This window comes from Penicillium nucicola, assembly GCF_028828085.1.
Source record: "Penicillium nucicola strain IBT 29836 chromosome Unknown utg000006l, whole genome shotgun sequence".
Classification (NCBI taxonomy): Eukaryota; Fungi; Ascomycota; class Eurotiomycetes; order Eurotiales; family Aspergillaceae; genus Penicillium; species Penicillium nucicola.
This window is the reverse complement of record NW_026643130.1, coordinates 587,189-604,863: the sequence shown is the minus strand read 5'-3', so window position 1 is coordinate 604,863 and position 17,675 is coordinate 587,189. Positions and strand designations below refer to the sequence as shown.

The following is a 17,675-nucleotide window of genomic DNA, read 5'->3' as shown; positions in this document are numbered from 1 at the left end:
TCGTTTCTGGTCGTAATGGAATTCACAGAAAGCAATTATTGCGGATTTAAGAGACCTCCTGGATCTTGGCGGACTTCTCGGCGTCCTCGAGCTCGGGGAGCTCGTCCTAAAACCGTGTCAGCTCAACCCAGAAACCATGAATTAGAGCGAACTTACATCATCCTCCTCCTCTCCGGCACCGGCACCGCCAGCCATACCCTGAAGGGCACTCAGATCGGGCATGCCACCGCCCATGCCACCCATGCCAGGCATGCCACCAAGCTTGGAGAAGTCGATGTTGCCGAGACCACCAGCGCCACCAGCACCGGGGCCACCGTCTTCACCACCGAAGCCACCAAAGTTGTTTGCGTAGTCATCCTCGCCAGCCTCATCCTGCTCATCCTCATCGACCCACTGAATCTAGTTAGCAGATAGTCCATAATTAGAGCAGACATGCAATCGTACCTTGTCAAAGTCGGTCTTGAGGAAGTGCATCTTCTGCTTGCTCTCGAGCAGACGGGGCCAGAACTCAAGCTTGAGCTCCTTCTTGCGCAGGACAAGCTCGACGTCACGGTCGGTGTGGTTGACCTTGCTGTTCTCGGGGTCGATTTCGCCAAAGAGGTCAAGGGAGACGCTGTATGTTACGCCCTTCCGGGAAGGACCCTTGAAAGTAACATTCTTCTCGGTGATGCTGAGGCTGGCGTCGGCCTTAGGAACATCGGGGGTCTTGATGTTGACATAGAGGTAGTTGCGCTCAGGCTCCGAGTCGGAGGAACGCTGAGCCCATGTAACTGAAGATTAGATATTGCATGTCAGTCCATTTGTGCCAAAATTAAACATCCGGAGACAATCCATGTCCATGAAGCTTCAGAGTAATCCTGAAGAAAGGATAACGTTATATGAAATTTCATGCAAAATGTGCAAGCCCGTGTCTGAGCGAAGCGGGGAAGTAGAGCAGTCACAACGTACCTTCGGGAGTCAAGGTCTGGGACATTTTGAATGAAGGGTATGAGAGGTCGGGAATGAAGGGTGAAGAGTGAACGAGATTGAAGTGTTCTGTATCAGAGAGAGATGTGGAAGGATGATACTACAGTGAGCTCAAGCGCGCAGTGCCCCATCGCTACAATAGAACGTACTGGAACTGACGTTTGTCTCGTTTGTTCCTTGCTGCCTGAGGCTTGGAAGCCCCTCATGATGCTTATGTCAGAGATGACTCAGCTGTTTCCTGGCTCGCTCCCGCAATGTCCAGACGAGTTGCCTCCAGGGTCAACTAATGATTTGAGGAGGGTCTGAAGGGCAATCTTGATCTCCGAGAAAGATCCTACTTTCCTGGATATTGTGGTCATAATCTGACTCTCGTAAAACGCACAAGAACCTGTTCATTGCCCGCCTATATTTGGACGATGCACCGGGACTGAGCCTTATCGCTGATCATACCTACCGAGATCACTGTCCACGATTGGACTTTCCACTTGCTCGAACTTGAAAGTATTGTCGCTCGTCGTCGTCTGTTTTTCGCACAAACTCTGTGATCATGGAAAGTCTCAAGGCAGTATTCTTCGGGCCTGACCCGCAAGCCCAGGTAAGCACGTGAAGCAGCCGGTTCATGCCATAAATATCTCACTGACGCATGGCTTGTATCACTAGATGAGGAAGTGTAACGCTTTGATAAGATCTAATACTCGCCAACTTGATCGCGATCTAACTCGACTGAAAACTGCCGACAGCCAGACTCGCCAGCATATCTTGAACGCCTCCAAGCGAGCTCAGCGAAATCCCTCTCAAGCTACGCAGGCCACCCGAGATACTAAGACCTTTGCAAGGGAGCTGGTGCGCATTCGCAAACAAACCGCTCGGTTGCATACTAGCCGCGCTCAACTGCAGAGTGTCGGGATGCAAGTCAACGAAGCCTTCTCCGCGCGTAAAATCCAAGGCAGTCTTCAAAAGTCCACTGGAATTATGAAGGATGTTAACACACTCGTCCGGTTACCACAATTATCTGCTACGATGCACCAGCTGTCTTCGGAGCTAGTCAGGGCAGGCATTATTGAAGAGATGGTCGATGATGCCATCACCGATCCTGCAATGTTTGAAGAAGAGGAAGATGAAGCCGAGTCAGAGATTGACAAGATCTTGCAGGAAGTTCTACAGGGAAAGCTGTCCCAGGCACACGCCGTCACAGCACCTCCTGTGGACAAGATCTCAGAGCCGGAATCTCCACAAGCCGAGGAAGAGTTCGAGGACCAAGAGGCTACCCTCGAACAAATGCGAGGCCGCTTAGAGGCACTCAGGAGCTAGTTTCTATCTATAACCTCAGCGCGTTGTGTTTCTCTTCTTACTTTGATTTATTGCTGGCGTTGGTTGCATTGCCGTTCTATAATCTGCTTTCCAAGGCTGGGCCTACACATAATGGATTCATCATCACTGGATAACAGTCGCAAAAAAGCCACCAACAAAGGCTCATAGCGTTCCACCTGAAATAAATTCGAAATACTGTGACTCATGTCAAAGGAACCCAAACATACTGGGCGACTGAAGTGGCGAATGATATTCTGCCATTGTCCCCCGCCGTAGATGCACGCAACATCATTTGCTGCCCAATGAGGCTTAGCGCGCCCGACCTGACACTGCCTCCTTCTCCCTTCCTTCCTCATCCTTCCCATTCCACCTTCCCTATCAATCCTGCTTCCGTTGAAAGACATCCATCCAGCCACAAATCGCCTGTTTTCACATCTTTTGATCGAACTTTGTGAAGTGATTCATCTACATTTTCTCTCAACGCGACTTCAACCGGTCGCATAGGCATCAGTCGCGTGTGATAACTAGCCAGATTCACACTCTACCATCGCAACCATGTCTGCCAACCTGGACAAGTCTCTTGACGATCTCGTCGGCAGCCGCCGCCAGAGCGTTCGCAACACGCGCCGCCGCGCTGGTGGCCGTCGTCCCGCCACCAAGCCTGCTGTTGGAGGCGTGAAGAAGTCTACTAAGGCTGCCCCTAAGCCTGCTCACCCCGCACCTACTGTTCAAGCTTCCAGCAAGATCATCGTTAGTGGAATGGTAAGTTCTGATTAAATGTCCATCATCTTTATGCACCCGTCACTAACCTGCTCAGCCTTCCGATGTTTCCGAGGCCAATATCAAGGTATGTTGATCTAGAGGCCTTCGCTTTGGCTTTCATCGCCATCTCTGTTTTCGAGAAAATCGCGGCGCAAACGAACTTGACTCGCCTTTCGACGTCCCGTCGCCTCTTTTCGCACCACATCGCAAGAGTTTGCTCGATGTTCATGGCACAGACAGTCTGCTCCTTCCCAAATACCTCTGCTGAATTTGGTTGCTGGCGCTTCGCGAGGCCGGAAGTTGAGCTCTGTTGCAGTACGGTGAAAAGATGCACTTGGCAGGCGATGGATCCAACACGGACTTCCGCTCACCTTGCATTCTTGAGTACTGTGCCGGGATGCTAAATGAAAACTCATCATTCATGTTTGTTTTCAACCCTGTCCATATTTTTTACCTACCCGCTTTGCGGGCCAGAAGAGCATCAGCGAGCGCATCAGTGAAGCAGCGGGAATATTGGTTCAGTGGAAAACCTCATTTTCATTACTCATGTGAAATATCTCTCCGTGGCGAGCTTACTGCTCTATGGGGTGATTCCCCGCCATAGTGGCTTCGAGGGCTTTAGCAGCGTGGTGTACATGACACACTTTGGTTTCGGAAGATACGCGGCAAGGCAGCAGGTCCCAGGCCCATGGACAATGTGGAATGACCTCACGTTGATGGTAGCGACGTGAGCCGATGTCCCTGTTGGTGTGACTTGCTGTATTCTCAAGGAGGAATTTTTGAATCTGCCGGGACGTGAATTCCACGCTTATGTGGATGTCTGCACCAGTGGACTCAGTGCCGCACTGCGGTTAGCAAGCCTGCGGCTATCTAGGCAAAAGAGCGTGCTTGACAACAATGTTACAGATAATGGGAACGGTGCATCACGTCTTGCGGGTTGGGATGATATGGATAAAATACTGCTGATGCTCGCTGATGCTCTTTCGCTCTTGGAACACTCTACGTCTTCGTTTGCGCTATCGCCATTTTTTTACACGACCCTCGAAAACAGTTCGCGTTGCTCAAAATTCCGCAAAAATACTGATCGTGTCTTTGCGCTTTAGGAATACTTCACCAAGTCCGCCGGCCCCGTCAAGCGGGTCATGCTTACCTACAACCAGAACGGCAGCAGCCGTGGTATTGCTACCATCATCTTCGCCAAGGCAGACACCGCTACCAAGGCTGCTAAGGAACTCAATGGCCTTCTAGTTGATGGTCGTCCCATGAAGGTAAGCTTGAGTGTCTCGATCCAATCCTTCAACATCAACTAACTAATTACTTTCTACAACAGATCGAGGTCGTTTTCGATGCCTCTCACGCCCCTACCGCTCCTGCTGCGAAGCCACTGACGGAGCGCATTGCGTAAGTGCATACTCAACACTCGCTGGAAATCCTTACTCATTCCCCTACAGTCACACTCAAAAGCCCCGCCCTAAGTCCGCCGCTGCCACCAAGACCAAGAACAACCAGAACACCAAGCAGGCCAACGAGGCTAACTCCGAGGCGGCCAAGGGAAAGGGCGCTGGCCGCCGTCGCGGTCGCAACGCTGGTCGTGGAAAGCCCAAGACCGTTGAGGAGCTCGACGCTGACATGATGGATTACTTCGCTACCGATGCTCCTCCCGCCGAGAATGCCGCCCCCGCGGCCGCCGCGGCTCCCCAGGCCAACGGCGGAGATCTGGCCATGAACGATGAGATCTCGTAAGAGACTCGATCGCCACTCTTACTTCGCTCCATCGCTGTTTCTGCATGATACACGTCCGCGGATTTTCCGGAGGGGTCTGATGGTTGATGCGCAGGTCATATCTTCTATTCTTCTCCTTGCTTGATCGTTTTCCACGGTTGTTTCTTTACTTTTTTTTTCTTTTGCTAGTACCGAGCTTAATTCTTTTGACTTTTACGCGGCTGTTGATGGAGGGAAGCTTGTACCTACAATCATAACATTGAACACTACAAATGGGCAATCGATATTTGCAGCACGTACTTCGTATGGTCTATTGAAGATGAATGACTCCCATGTAGCTTGACGACCTTGCAACACGTATCAAAATGAATGGACCTCCGACTCCTGGTGCTAAAACAAAAATCCAAGATCATACCCCAACTCCGAGCCCCAAGTTCAAGAAACGCTTTTGAACCCCAATTTCCCAAAATGTACATCTCATTCAAAACACACCAGCCCTCGTCATGACATCATGAAACTGCTCCAGCGTAACACCAGCAGTCAACCCAGCACCTCCATTCCCTTCAAGAATCATATCCTTAAGCAGATCATCCCCAACGCTATCCTCCTTCAAGTCGCGTGCAATGCGCCGCAGATGCGACAGTGTAATCGGTCCATCAGTACCATGCGTGAACAACTGATACGCATCATCCACCTCAGCAGCCATAGCATCATCATCTCGGGAGCGTAGTTTAGCCGCTGCTATCGAGACAAATGGGCTGTAGGATATGAAGCCGCAGGTCGTTGGATCGAGCGCGGAGAGGATTTCGGCGAGTTCACTTGAGTCGGTGGGTGGGAGGCCGAGGGCTCTGTTTGAAAGACTTGTCAGTCTCGATCATGGTATGGAGCAGCAAGCAATGAGTGTAATCAAGGATCTTATAGGTAAATACCAAGTTGAAATCGCAAATCGATATCGCGCCCACTTGGAATTGGAAAGAGCGACTCACATCAGTGCCTTGCGCACATCTTCCCGTGGTATGACGCCTTCCTTCTCGTCGGGGAAGTCTTCGTTCGGGGCTGCGAATAGCTGGAAGACTTCCTTTATCTCATTTTCTTCTTCTGCGCTGATGTTGTTCTCTTTCGCAAGCTTGGATGCGCGCCCGCGCTTTGGCGGTGCGGAGGTGTTGGCGGGTGCGCCGCGCTTCTTGGGGGGCTATGGGGGTTGGTTGAGTCGATATTTAGATTCGGGGGATGATCATGCAGCTTACCATCTCGCTGGATTGTACAGGGTGTGTAGCTTGAAATCAAAGTGTGTGCATGTCTTGGGGGAGATTGGGATTTGGGTTGGAGTGGAGGTGAGGCGGGCTCCGATTGGAGAAGCTTTTACTATGGACTTTGGACTATGAATCACGTCTGCTCCGTCGCATTCTTTTTAATAAAGGAAATAGGTTGTATCTTTAAAACACCTTCTCTCTGTTGGTCAGATGCATACTGATATCTTCCGTAACTAACCGATTTCTATTCCAATCTTCTCAAAGATATATATATGTAGGACCGAACGCTTGCGAATTCTCATTACATTAGAACCACATCCCATCGTTATTGGATGCAAGATATCAAGGAAATTGTACTTGATTCCGACTTTTGCCAATAATAGTCAACAAGCTCAAAATATAGAAGGCTCAAATTTTGGATACACTCTGCATACTGCCATCTTGTATCAATATCTCGCACTACGCCCACGGTTTCAAAGTAGAAAGGGAATAAAGTCATGATTGCGAGACTTAAGTCAATACTTTTAACTTAAGATTTCTTCTGTTTGTCCTTTTAGTTCTTCTCCTTGAGAACTGATAAATACGTGAAACACTCTTCACGACCAGAGCCTAGCCTCAAGCAGCTGTACCAACATGCCTAGGACTGCAGATTTGTCGCCCCTCCATCAAAAGATTGTGGTTAGTGATAATCTCACAGGTATTTGAGTTGCTTCTGACTTTGATTTGCAAGTAGCTCCGACATTCAGCACTGAAATGTGAGTGTTATGGAAAATGATCGAAAGCAATAGTAGGGCTCCAAGGCAGCCCGTGACGATGCTGACGTGATCGGATTGGAGCCTGCGCAGGAGAACTTCTTTATCTTGACATATCCAAGGCTGCTTTTTTGTCTTCAACTGAATATTTTATTCTCAGATAGCTCAGGATGGACGTTCAACTATTTGTCTATGATCTGTCAAAGGTAAATCTCCTATACTCTTCTATTCCTTGTGGACAACAACTAACTGTGACACTAGGGTCTGGCGCGAATGGTATGTGCAACTTACAACTAAGAAAAGGCAAGCTCTAATCTTGATAGTACTCTGCTGCCTTGACAGGCACTCAGATGGACGCCATATACCATACATCCATCGTACTTAACAACGTTGAATATTATTTCGGTCAAGGTATCCAAACTGCCGTTCCAGGCACCACGCATCATGGCCAGCCCATGGAAATCATATCATTGGGAACCACTGAATTACCCAATGATGTTGTTGAAGAGTACTTGGGCTCTTTGGCTAGCATCTACACCCCTGAGGTTTGTCCACCGCCATGCATCCCCTTTCACAACATATAAGTTAACCTTGGGAACTCTAACCCATTAGTCTTATGATCTCTTTCTTCATAATTGCAACAACTTTACACAGGATCTTTCGATGTTCCTGGTTGGGAAATCCATTCCAGAGCACATCCGTAATTTACCTCAAACATTCCTCGAAACGCCATTTGGGCAGATGATGAAGCCACAAATCGAGATGGCCCTCAAAGGTGTTACCCAAGGGACTGGCCAAGTCGGAGTCCCTGGACCAAGTGCTCAACCGCCAACTGCGAGGGCCCCTCCTACAGCACCCCAGAACATTGCTCAGCCAGCTCACCCTCATCGCCAACTACGGCTTCCCAGCCTGCAGCGCGAGATCTCGAACTTTGTCATGTACAAGAAGGCCCCACCTCTGGAAAAGCTCATCCAGAAACTGCCAACTGAATTCCAAGAAGCAGAGGGCGTTCCAAAGATTATTGAGTTTGTCAAACTTCGTCACTCTGCGACACCAGTAGCCGATATCCGCGTCCCCGACTTGCATTCATTCGCAGCAACCTTGAAGCTCAAATACTCAACACTTCCTAGCGATACGCATTTTGCAGTCGTTGATTTGGTTCGTCTTTTACTGCTCGACCCACGTGTGAGCGGCTACTTTGCCGAAGAAGCTCAACACGCAACTATCCTCACCATGCTGGAGCCACTTTCCCAAGATGAAACCGCCTCATACCCATACAACCTTCGTATTGTGGCTCTACAACTAGCCTGCAATCTCTTTAACACCCCTCTTTACCCAGAACAACTCATCTCATCTTCATCCCCTCTACGCGAGACCTGTCTCCGTCTCGCAACCAACTCTCTCCTCGACTCACAGACCAGCCTCCGCGTCGTTGCAGCATCCTTTGCATATAATCTTGCATCGTTCAATCACAATGCTCGCTTTAGCAACAAGTCCGATCCTATCTCCGAAGAAGATCAGGTTGAGCTGACCGCATCCTTGCTTGAAGCTGTCTCTCGCGAGGAGGAAAGCGTTGAAGCCTTGCATGGACTTCTATACGCACTTGGACTCATTGTTTATGAAGCGCCGATGGATGGGTCTGTGATTGATCTATGTCGTGCTATGGGCGTTGCAGAAACAATTTCTGGAAAGATGGATATTCATGCTTTACAGAAAGAGCCTCTGCTGAAAGAGATCGGGGGTGAGCTGTTTCAAAAGGGTCTGTAGTTCAAGATGCGAATCATGTTATATAGACGATAAAATGTTTTAATTTAAGGTATCCCAGCAGGTTTCAAGTACTTATTTTAGGGCATAGAACATACCCGGATAGGATCTACTTTAGATGCTAGTAAGTTTAGTACTAAATTCAAAATTATGTTTTTACGGCCAGAAATGACCGAGTTGATAGCTCCTGAATTCATGCTGTACTTGAAAGCATTATCCTACGGCCTGGAATGACGACTTCTGGTGATCCAGGAAGGACCTTTTGGTAAGCTGAATTCAGAACAAAGTAGTAAGTTATATGCTATCATATCATGTTCTATTAAGGTCTAGGCCATGTAAGAAGCTAAAGCTCATCATCTAGTCCTCAGCGAGAGACAGCGTGCCAGCACTACATGTTACCATGAAAATCCCATGGTTAAATCAATCTAAAAAGAGAAAATTAATGCTTGTAAACAACAAATACCAAATGGATGCATGAGTACGCCTCTCCAATCTCCTTCTAACCTCAAGACCAACTTAAACCCCCGAAAGTGATTGATTGCTCCGACCAATCTCTAAGTCAAAAAGTGCTGCAGCAAAGTCAAAACCCGTTCTTCGACAACTCACTTCGGCCTCAATTGTTGTTTATAATTTGTCAAATCCGTAGTCAGTTATAATGTTAGTGAACAATAAGTCGAGTATCAGACTCATAATGGCACATTCTGAGGCTTGTCTAATGACGCGTGACAATACTTTGTCCTGTTCACGATCCGAAGCTTGACAAATGCTCAGCTCAGTGAATAAGACAGCACATTTTGTTCCTGTGTTCTCACTCCCTTTTGATATTCAACCTCCTTATCCAATTTCTAGTCGTTCTCTCTCATCTTCCATAACAACCCACCCCGTACTCAAGGTCGACGCCTTTCCAGCAGATCTTCAAATACCACATCACAAACCCATCCTGCGATACGATATATCTATCGATCCAACATGCCAGCTGAGGCTACACCCTGCAGAAAGCGATGGATCAACACTGGAGATCCAATGACAAACATCACGGATGTTCCTGAAGGCTGGAGCTCTCACGAGTTAGATCTACACAAAGAGTATGATTACACTTGCATTCACAGTTTAAAGGTCTAGTTACACTGGTCTAACCCGTGGATTACCAATTTTAGCGATGTGAATAGCCAGATCGCCCGGTGCCATGAACGAATCAGTGATGCAATTATGCCCGGCATCTTCCGCCACAGACTGGCGCATTATGAGCAGCGACGAAGGTATGAGTATTCACGAAGACAACAAAGACATGCTTGGCTGACACCTAAAAGTGAGATGATTGCGTCCGAGCGAGCAGACCTGCCATGGGCCACTGTTCAGCGACTATGGTTTCTGAAACAGATGAAGCACTCGCTGGAGCTCAACAGCGACCACGATGGGCAGTTGCCTAATGTCAAGGGCCTTATAGAGGCCTATCGGACTGGCAAGAAATTTGAGAAGGGCAAACTGAGCTACTAGTATCAGGGTGCTCAGGTATACCCCGAAAAAGATGGAGATGGGCTCACTTACTGGCAGGCCACGCTCCTGCAGAGCCGCTTCACTGGAGCGTCGGGCTTTTGGCTTGAAGGTGTATGTTTAGCTCTATCCTTGAAACTTATTCCCAAAATAAGACTAATCTGGTTTATAGCTTGACGTGCCCTGGTCTGGTGATGTCAGCCTGGACTGACGGCTCTGCGACCTCCTGCAATCACTTGGCTATCTTCATCTCCCGAGGACGTGGAGATGCTGAATAGAAGCTAAAGGCTGACGGGGGAAGTGAGGTTATGTGATTATCTAGGTATCAGTTGACCCGAGGAAGTGTTCATTGATCTCTTCTTCATCCACTCAGATAGTTTGAAATCCATCGGTTTTCATTCCTCTCACCAGCTTTCAAGTAGCAACTTAATTTGTTTTGTTATCTTCAGGGACCAGTTCAAACAGAGCGTGCAGAAAGTAAAGAAAGGTGGAGAAAAGGGAAAATAAAAATGAATGGAGGGACATACGTATACTGGGAGCCGGCATAAGGGGTTCTATTTGTCTCTCACTGCGATAATGATTGAACGGCCGGTGAAGTCTATTCCATCGAAGAGTGTGAAGAGATATATTCGAGGATTCTCATCTCTATTGACCGGTTAAAAGAAACCAGTTCGAGAATGTTAACTCCTTGGCGATCTTTGGTTCTGGTTTTGTGACAATTTGCAATCGACGACCTTCATAATCGCAACCCAGTTGCTCTCTAGGACTCGAACCTGCTATGATATGTTAGCTGACCTTTATCGCAGCTTACAAGATATTTTACAAGGCCGCGATGGTCAAAAGGAAATGCGGACGTAGGTATCAGTTCTCTACCTGATATCTCGTGATAAGTAGTGTGAAACAGAGCATTCAAAAGACAAAACTCCATATGATCTGATTTATAATTTATCGATCTGCAAACAATATGTAGAACCACTTCTATAACACATTCAAAGTCATTCCACCCTGTTGATAGTCTGACCAACACACCACTTCTCTACCGTAACCTTGCAACTAGACTCAAGATTATGCAGTGTTCTTTCAGCAAACCACGCAAGATGAGGAGTCAAGACCAGATTCAACGACGCGGCTTCCGGGCTTAACAAAGGCGAATCTCCCCGTCCAGCGGGCTCTTTCACATACACATCTGTGGCAGCGCCTGCAATTTGCTTTCGGCTGAGGGCATCCAACAGGGCATTTTCATCAACAATGCCGCCTCTGGCGACGTTGATCAGCAAGGAATGAGAAGACATCAACTCAAACTCGGCCGTGGAAATCATATTCAAAGTCTCCGCACTTCGTGGCAGACAAAGAATGACCACAGTCGACTGCTTCAGCGCGTCTTCGAATCCCATCCGACCCGCTCGAGGAAGGACGCCCTTGCGCTCTGCAATGATGACCTTCATACCAAGCGCTTTGGCCAGTGTCTCAATCCGCTTCCCCAACATTCCATATCCAATAATGGCAACAGTCTCATCGCTGCACAGTGAAGGCGCCTTGCCACTTGGCAAACGGACGCGACTGAGTAAGGACCCATTGGTCTTCCATTCAGTATCAAGGGATGGATCTTCTGGCACAGCAATAGTGGCATTATGCAACTCAATGAACTTGCGCCGGGAAGCAAAGTACAGACCAATAGCATGCTCGCTGACACTATCGATATTCGAGCCAGGACAATTGCAAACGGTGATTCCGCGGGCCGATGCCGCCGCGATGTCAACACAATCCGTGCCGGTCGCCATGATCACGATGAGACGGAGTTTCGGAGTCACATTGGCATCCAGTGTCTCTGCCGAGAGCTTAATTGTGGTGGTGATGGCAATGGTGGCATCTTTCAGGCGACTGGGGAGCTCGGATGGGCTGGTCCATCGATGCACTTCCCGAGTATGTGGGCCTGGGATATCAAATTGCGGAATTGGGCAATGAAGAGCCTCAATTGCGACGATGTGGTGTTCGGCAGTCATGATCAATTTTGCAGGGATGTGAGAGGTCTGTGGGATATGTGTTAAAGGTTTAATTTATGCACTCGTGAACGCGTATACTGAATTTTCTCTTTGAGGTCCGCCAAACCCGCCAAACCCGACAGAAGAAAAGTAATGATGTCCGACGGAAGCCGAGATAGACAAGATGGAGAAGATTAGGGCGTTCGCCAATTATATACAAAACCCATGGATCCACTTGTCGCCCCAAGGGCGTCGTGTTTGATTACTAATATTTACTTCAACTTTTGAACCTGTTGGGAATACTGGGAGATGTTTCTCGAAGTTGTCTTTTATAGACACTTGCAGAGTTCTATGTTGGACGACGTATTTAGGTTCGTACTTCCATAGACACCTGCAGAGTTCCATGTTGTACGACTTACTTATGTTCGTACTTTCATAGACACCTGCAGAGCGCTAGGACAACTTGTACGTCATGTGCTGTCCATGCTCATTCTACTTGAATCGGGATTATCACCGCAATCTGACGGCTTTACTGATAGCGCTCTTCTCAATGTTTTTCGGGAACTCGTATTCAAGCGTTCATTCAAACATCATTCCATTCAAAAACAACTTAAAATCAACGTCAGCCAGATACTAAGCACTTCATAACCGCCCATTCACGAGAGCCCCACAACTTCATAGTTCCAGTTGCAGGTCGCATTGGGGCTCTGCGCCAAAACATTCTTTGTTCCAGTCGCCGACGCAACAATGTTATTGGAACCATCAACAACTTGAATCATCTGTCCACCCCCAACAGCCAGTCCCAAAACACTGTTATAATTCAACCCCTTCTGCCCAACAAAACTGCCGATCAATTTGCTGTTGCTATAAACCTTAATGGTATACCCGGTAGAGGGCAAGATAACAGCAAAGTTCACCGCATCCAGTGCCGATTGGTAATTAGCAATCGAAGACGAGCAGCTAGCAGTAGTCAACAGAGGACGATACCAGAATGCACCAACGGGCTTAGTGGCTGGTGGCAAAATCTGAGCAATGCTTGTCGCACCAGCCTTGTAGGCCTTGATGAACGGCGTGATAACCTGTAGCCAGCCCTTGTGGTCGTATCCGTTGGCATAGTCTCCAATATTACTACCTGCAATTTGTTCCTGCCAGAAATCTCCAACATAGTGACTCTCTCCGGCGTCATTCCAGGTAATAACCTCCACGAAATCGGGCTGCAGCTGCAAGGCTTGGGCCATTCGCTGGGGGAGATTCACTTCGCCGATCCGGTACCAATCCTGGCCACTGCCCATATATTTGAACTGCAATGGGGACATTGCTGAGTTCAATGTTGTTAGTGGTTTCGTTCGACCGATATATATGTGCCAGTCACTTACGCATCATGTATGCTTTCCCAGCCGCACGAGCCTGCTGCAAAGCCGCAGAATCAACCTGACTGCTCACATTTGCGGGGCTGTTACCAGGAGCCGGCCATGCACTCTCCCAGCTGAAGACACCGCTGAGAATCGGGTAGGAGCTAAATACACCATTGGGATAGCCGGAAAAGTCGTCAAAGTCGGGGACAAAGAATGGCGTGATCCCGTAGGTCGAGATCATAGGCTGAATAAATCCAGAGTTCCATTGTGCATTGGAGATTGTCCCGCCGGTATATGTACTGACGAAGGCTTGACCGTTGACCTTGTAGTATGCGCCCTGGCTCGCATAGGGCGCCAAAAAGGCTGCCAGCTGTGTGACATCCAAGCCCCAACTCATATCAAATGAGATGAATAATTTGAAGTTCTTGCCTGCAGCTGCTGCAAATAGATAGTTGAGTGCATTGATGTTCCAACTATCGGATGCGCTAATAGTGTGGGTGTTGAGGGCGAACCCATCGAACCCTGCGTTCATTGCATTTGTAACATCAGTGACAGCTTCTGCTGAGGTCATGGAACCGACCTAGTTGTTGTTAGCCTCTGCCTGTATTTACGCACTTTTGGAGGTGGGGGTGCGGGGTGAAAATTACCATGTAGTGTGCAAACACGGCCTTGGTGCTACTTGGTTGTGCCGCAGTGGTTGTAGTCGACTTGGTAGATGTTGTGCTCATGGTGGTAGTTGGATCTGAATCTGTTAATATTTGAATTTGTCTCATTGAGAATGGGAAAAATACTTTTGGTGGTAGTGCTCGTAGTAGTTGCAGTAGCTCCAGTTCCAGCAGACACCTAATGCAGAGAGGTCAGTATTGATATATCCAACCCACAACAACTATGTTCTGCAATGACATACTAATCTAGCAGTAGTAGCAGTGCCTGCTTGACCAGAGGCGACACAAGACCCAGCGACAGTGCCAGAAGATTGATAGACACCAACAAGTCCAACCTGGCAACAAAAGTCATTTCCCTGTAGTCCTTGCCAAAGGGACCAGCCTGAATCAGCACATTTGGGTGAGCCTTCAATGGCACCCACACAGATCGAATCTGTTTTCGAATGTTATTATGTGACTCGAGAGTATCAATGAGATCAATAGATGAACGGGGAGGTCCTTACTCGACGTGCAACAGGAAGCAACTTCGTCAGTCTTTGCTGCAAAACAATAGAGACCGCTAGGGCAACATGCCCCAGTACCACAGGACTGGGATCCGCTTGGACAGGTACTAGCTTGCAGAGACCAGCCCTGCACAACGGAGCGCTGGGATATGACAGCCGCAGAGCCAAACAGAGGAAGCGAAAGCCCCAGGAGCAACAGAGCCGAATACTGCATGCTGACTGGATTTCAATGCAATTGTTGAGTCCCGTGGAATCTCTGGTAACAATGCTTCTTTCATTTCGTCGCTAACTGCCTACTTTATATATGATAGTTCTCGCAAATTGCTATAAGTGAAGTCTTAATTGAAGATCCCACCACCATTCGAGCCAAATGCGGGGAATCCAAGGCCGTGAGTCCATAACATTTCCAATGTGATGCCAGGGCAACAAATTTTGGCGATGGAATGTTACATTAAATTGGCGACCACGGGAACTAGGGCTATGACCTCCTCCAGTGTGACCATTTTGGGTCATCAGTTGTCGGTTGACTGGCACCGAAAAACAGAGCGACATTTACAACGGCCATCTTCACAGAGATCTGGCTATACGAGATATCTCATGGTCGCGAAAAGTGCGCCACGAACTGCCCTCGCTGAAATTCCCAGAATGCCCGGCCAAAGGCCTTCGTGGCGGAAACTCTAGCGCAATCGACCACGGGATCAACTATTCCCCTTTTTATGTATTGCCCGAACCATTGGGGAGCTTGACATGGAAAGACCCTTAATGATTCGCTACTGCGGTCCTCCAGTCACCGGTGCGCCACCTCCAGGTTTCACCCGGTTGATTGAACAAAGGCCCTGATTGCTGAGTCGTCCCGAGAATCACAGCGAGGGCTTTGGATGTTCGAAAGATATTAACGCCCTCGCTAAAAGTATTACTTTGGGATTTTTCTCAGAGCGCTTAACTCTATTTCCCCAGAAACCCCGCGAAAGTCAAAGTGCCAAAGTTCCAGCGACCAGTGGCCAAGCCCTTGTTGCACGAGTGTAGCGACTAAGGTCAGATCAGATACAGCAAAAACTGATATAAACGAGATGGTCTTCCTCTATTTCCTGTCTTCAGATCCGACCTCCATCAGCTCCTCCGCTCATCAGCGCACCTCTTCTCTACCTTGAGAGCCCCAGTCTATCCATCGCCATGGACTCAAAGGCGACTTCTCATGTCGAGCATAAGCTCGCAGTGCCAACCCAGGCTTTGGGTGCAAATACCATCGGAATCGACGATGACGCTCTGCTGCGCATGTCCGAGCAGATTCCGGACTTCGCCAACGTCGTCGAAATGGCTCATCGTGCCTCCAACTTTGAGCACAATCTGACCAACCGCGATGCTTTCAAGATCTTCCCCAAGGCGATCGGATTCTCGCTCATTTTGTCCCTTGCCATCATCATGGAAGGCTACGACACGTCCCTCCTCGGCTCGTTCTACGCCTACCCGACCTTCCGAGAAAAGTTCGGCGTCCACACCGAAGCAAACGGTTATCAAGTCACCTCGAATTGGCAGACGGGTCTCCAGAATGGAACCAACGTCGGCCAGATTCTGGGTTTAGTCTTTGCCGGTCTCATCGCCGATCGCTTCGGCTACAAGAAGACCATGCTGGGCGCCTTGGTTGCCCTGACCGGCTTTATCTTCCTCATGTTCTTTGCCCAGAACATCATCATGTTGCTGATCGGTGAAGTCCTCTGCGGCATCCCATGGGGAGCCTTCCAAACCTTGACAACCACCTACGCCGCCGAAGTCAGTCCCATCGTCCTTCGACCATACCTGACCACCTACGTCAACCTCTGCTGGGTGACAGGCCAGTTCATCTCTGCTGGAATCCTGCGCGGGCTGCTGGGCCGCACGGATCAATGGGGCTGGCGCATTCCTTACGCCATCCAGTGGGTGTGGCCTGTGCCTATTATCATTGGCGTCATTTTCGCTCCAGAGTCTCCGTGGTGGCTCGTCCGAAATGGAAGAACCGAGGACGCGAAACGGTCTCTGAATCGTCTGTCCAGACCCCATATCTCCGATTACGATGCCGACGATGCCGTCGCGTTGATGGTCCTCACCAACGCCAACGAGAAGCTCTCCCGGGAGGGTGTGTCATACTGGGACTGCTTCAAGGGAGTTGATCTCCGCCGCACGGAGATCGTCTGCTGCGTGTGGATGTGTCAAGTCTTCTGTGGTATCTGGTACGGAGGCAACATTGTCTACTTCCTGCAACAAATCAACTTCAGCAATGAACAAGCCTTCAATTTTGGTCTTGGGTTGAACGCCGTCGGCTGGTGTGGCACTATCTGCTCATGGTTCGTGATGCAGCGAGTTGGTCGCCGCAAGCTGTTCGTGTTCGGACTCGGTATCCTGTTCTGTATTTTGATGCTGGTTGGATTCCTCGGTATCCCGAATGGCAAGAATGCAGGAATCAGCTATGCCTCGGCGGCCCTTTTGATGGTTTTCGTCTTCACGTATGATCTGACTGTTGGGCCTGTTACCTACTGTCTTATTTCCGAGATCCCGTCTACTCGTCTTCGGATCAAGAGTACCGTTCTTGCTCGCGACTGCTACAATGTCGCCAGTATCGTCGCCAACTTTTTGAACCCACCTATTCTCAACCCCTTGGCTTGGAATCTGAAAGGCAAGGGTGGCTTTATCTGGGCTCCTCTTTGTCTCATTTGCTTCGTTTGGTCTTTCTTCCGTCTCCCCGAGCCCAAGGGCCGCACTCCGGCTGAGTTGGACATTCTGTTCGAGAAGAAGGTTTCTGCTCGGAAATTCACCGACTTTGAGGTTACGCCGTTCCGATCGGCTAACTTTGAGGTTGTTTCGGATGCTAAGGTTCTTTCTGAGAAGTATTAGTTGTCAGGAAGGGGTTGGCCCCTGGTGTAGTCGACTGGTGGATCATATTGAGCCATGATCGGAATTTACGATTCTGGGAATATGCAAGGATGGGATCGGAATTTGAGAAAGAAACAAGTACACAGCTTCGATAAAAAGAGGAATCTATTACATTTGACATGATCAAGCAAATAAACAATGAATGCTTTATTTTATCGGATCTGAGGTACAAAACTGTCACGAGTGAGGATTTGAAGAGCAGACTTGTATTTTTGAGGACTCGAGTATCAGTTTGCACT

General features: G+C 48.8%; 9 protein-coding genes across 9 annotated transcripts; 5 read left to right on the top strand and 4 right to left on the bottom strand.

Moving 5' to 3' along the window:
* Positions 1–46: 46 nt before the first annotated feature.
* wos2 (Hsp90 cochaperone SBA1) lies at positions 47–973 on the bottom strand (the record flags this gene model as incomplete). The annotated part of the gene is made up of 4 exons (XM_057128614.1): positions 47–106; positions 157–393; positions 445–770; positions 949–973. 4 exons carry the CDS (start codon positions 971–973, stop codon positions 47–49), a joined length of 648 nt encoding a protein of 215 aa, XP_056983170.1.
* Positions 974–1,513: 540 nt separating this feature from the next.
* On the top strand, positions 1,514–2,277 carry N7511_006236 (ESCRT-III subunit protein VPS24; the record flags this gene model as incomplete). Its single annotated transcript, XM_057128613.1, has 2 exons — positions 1,514–1,561; positions 1,627–2,277. 2 exons carry the CDS (start codon positions 1,514–1,516, stop codon positions 2,275–2,277), a joined length of 699 nt encoding a protein of 232 aa, XP_056983169.1.
* A 555-nt stretch (positions 2,278–2,832) lies between these two features.
* Positions 2,833–4,782, top strand: N7511_006235 (putative RNA annealing protein Yra1; the record flags this gene model as incomplete). The annotated part of the gene is made up of 5 exons (XM_057128612.1): positions 2,833–3,039; positions 3,095–3,124; positions 4,143–4,307; positions 4,370–4,440; positions 4,491–4,782. 5 exons carry the CDS (start codon positions 2,833–2,835, stop codon positions 4,780–4,782), a joined length of 765 nt encoding a protein of 254 aa, XP_056983168.1.
* Positions 4,783–5,242: 460 nt separating this feature from the next.
* On the bottom strand, positions 5,243–6,011 carry N7511_006234 (EF-hand superfamily Ca2+-modulated protein; the record flags this gene model as incomplete). The annotated part of the gene is made up of 3 exons (XM_057128611.1): positions 5,243–5,609; positions 5,748–5,953; positions 6,009–6,011. The coding sequence occupies 3 exons, from the start codon at positions 6,009–6,011 to the stop codon at positions 5,243–5,245; spliced, it is 576 nt and encodes a 191-aa protein (XP_056983167.1).
* A 925-nt stretch (positions 6,012–6,936) lies between these two features.
* On the top strand, positions 6,937–8,533 carry N7511_006233 (uncharacterized protein; the record flags this gene model as incomplete). Its single annotated transcript, XM_057128610.1, has 4 exons — positions 6,937–6,972; positions 7,028–7,042; positions 7,090–7,311; positions 7,379–8,533. The coding sequence occupies 4 exons, from the start codon at positions 6,937–6,939 to the stop codon at positions 8,531–8,533; spliced, it is 1,428 nt and encodes a 475-aa protein (XP_056983166.1).
* A 966-nt stretch (positions 8,534–9,499) lies between these two features.
* Positions 9,500–10,027, top strand: N7511_006232 (uncharacterized protein; the record flags this gene model as incomplete). Its single annotated transcript, XM_057128609.1, has 2 exons — positions 9,500–9,615; positions 9,688–10,027. The coding sequence occupies 2 exons, from the start codon at positions 9,500–9,502 to the stop codon at positions 10,025–10,027; spliced, it is 456 nt and encodes a 151-aa protein (XP_056983165.1).
* A 992-nt stretch (positions 10,028–11,019) lies between these two features.
* Positions 11,020–12,027, bottom strand: N7511_006231 (D-isomer specific 2-hydroxyacid dehydrogenase family protein; the record flags this gene model as incomplete). Its single annotated transcript, XM_057128608.1, has 1 exon — positions 11,020–12,027. The coding sequence occupies one exon, from the start codon at positions 12,025–12,027 to the stop codon at positions 11,020–11,022; it is 1,008 nt and encodes a 335-aa protein (XP_056983164.1).
* Positions 12,028–12,662: 635 nt separating this feature from the next.
* On the bottom strand, positions 12,663–14,089 carry N7511_006230 (glycoside hydrolase family 71 protein; the record flags this gene model as incomplete). Its single annotated transcript, XM_057128607.1, has 3 exons — positions 12,663–13,324; positions 13,383–13,941; positions 14,009–14,089. The coding sequence occupies 3 exons, from the start codon at positions 14,087–14,089 to the stop codon at positions 12,663–12,665; spliced, it is 1,302 nt and encodes a 433-aa protein (XP_056983163.1).
* A 1,613-nt stretch (positions 14,090–15,702) lies between these two features.
* N7511_006229 (uncharacterized protein) lies at positions 15,703–17,397 on the top strand (the record flags this gene model as incomplete). Its single annotated transcript, XM_057128606.1, has 1 exon — positions 15,703–17,397. One exon carries the CDS (start codon positions 15,703–15,705, stop codon positions 17,395–17,397), a length of 1,695 nt encoding a protein of 564 aa, XP_056983162.1.
* Between the last annotated feature and the right edge of the window lie 278 nt (positions 17,398–17,675).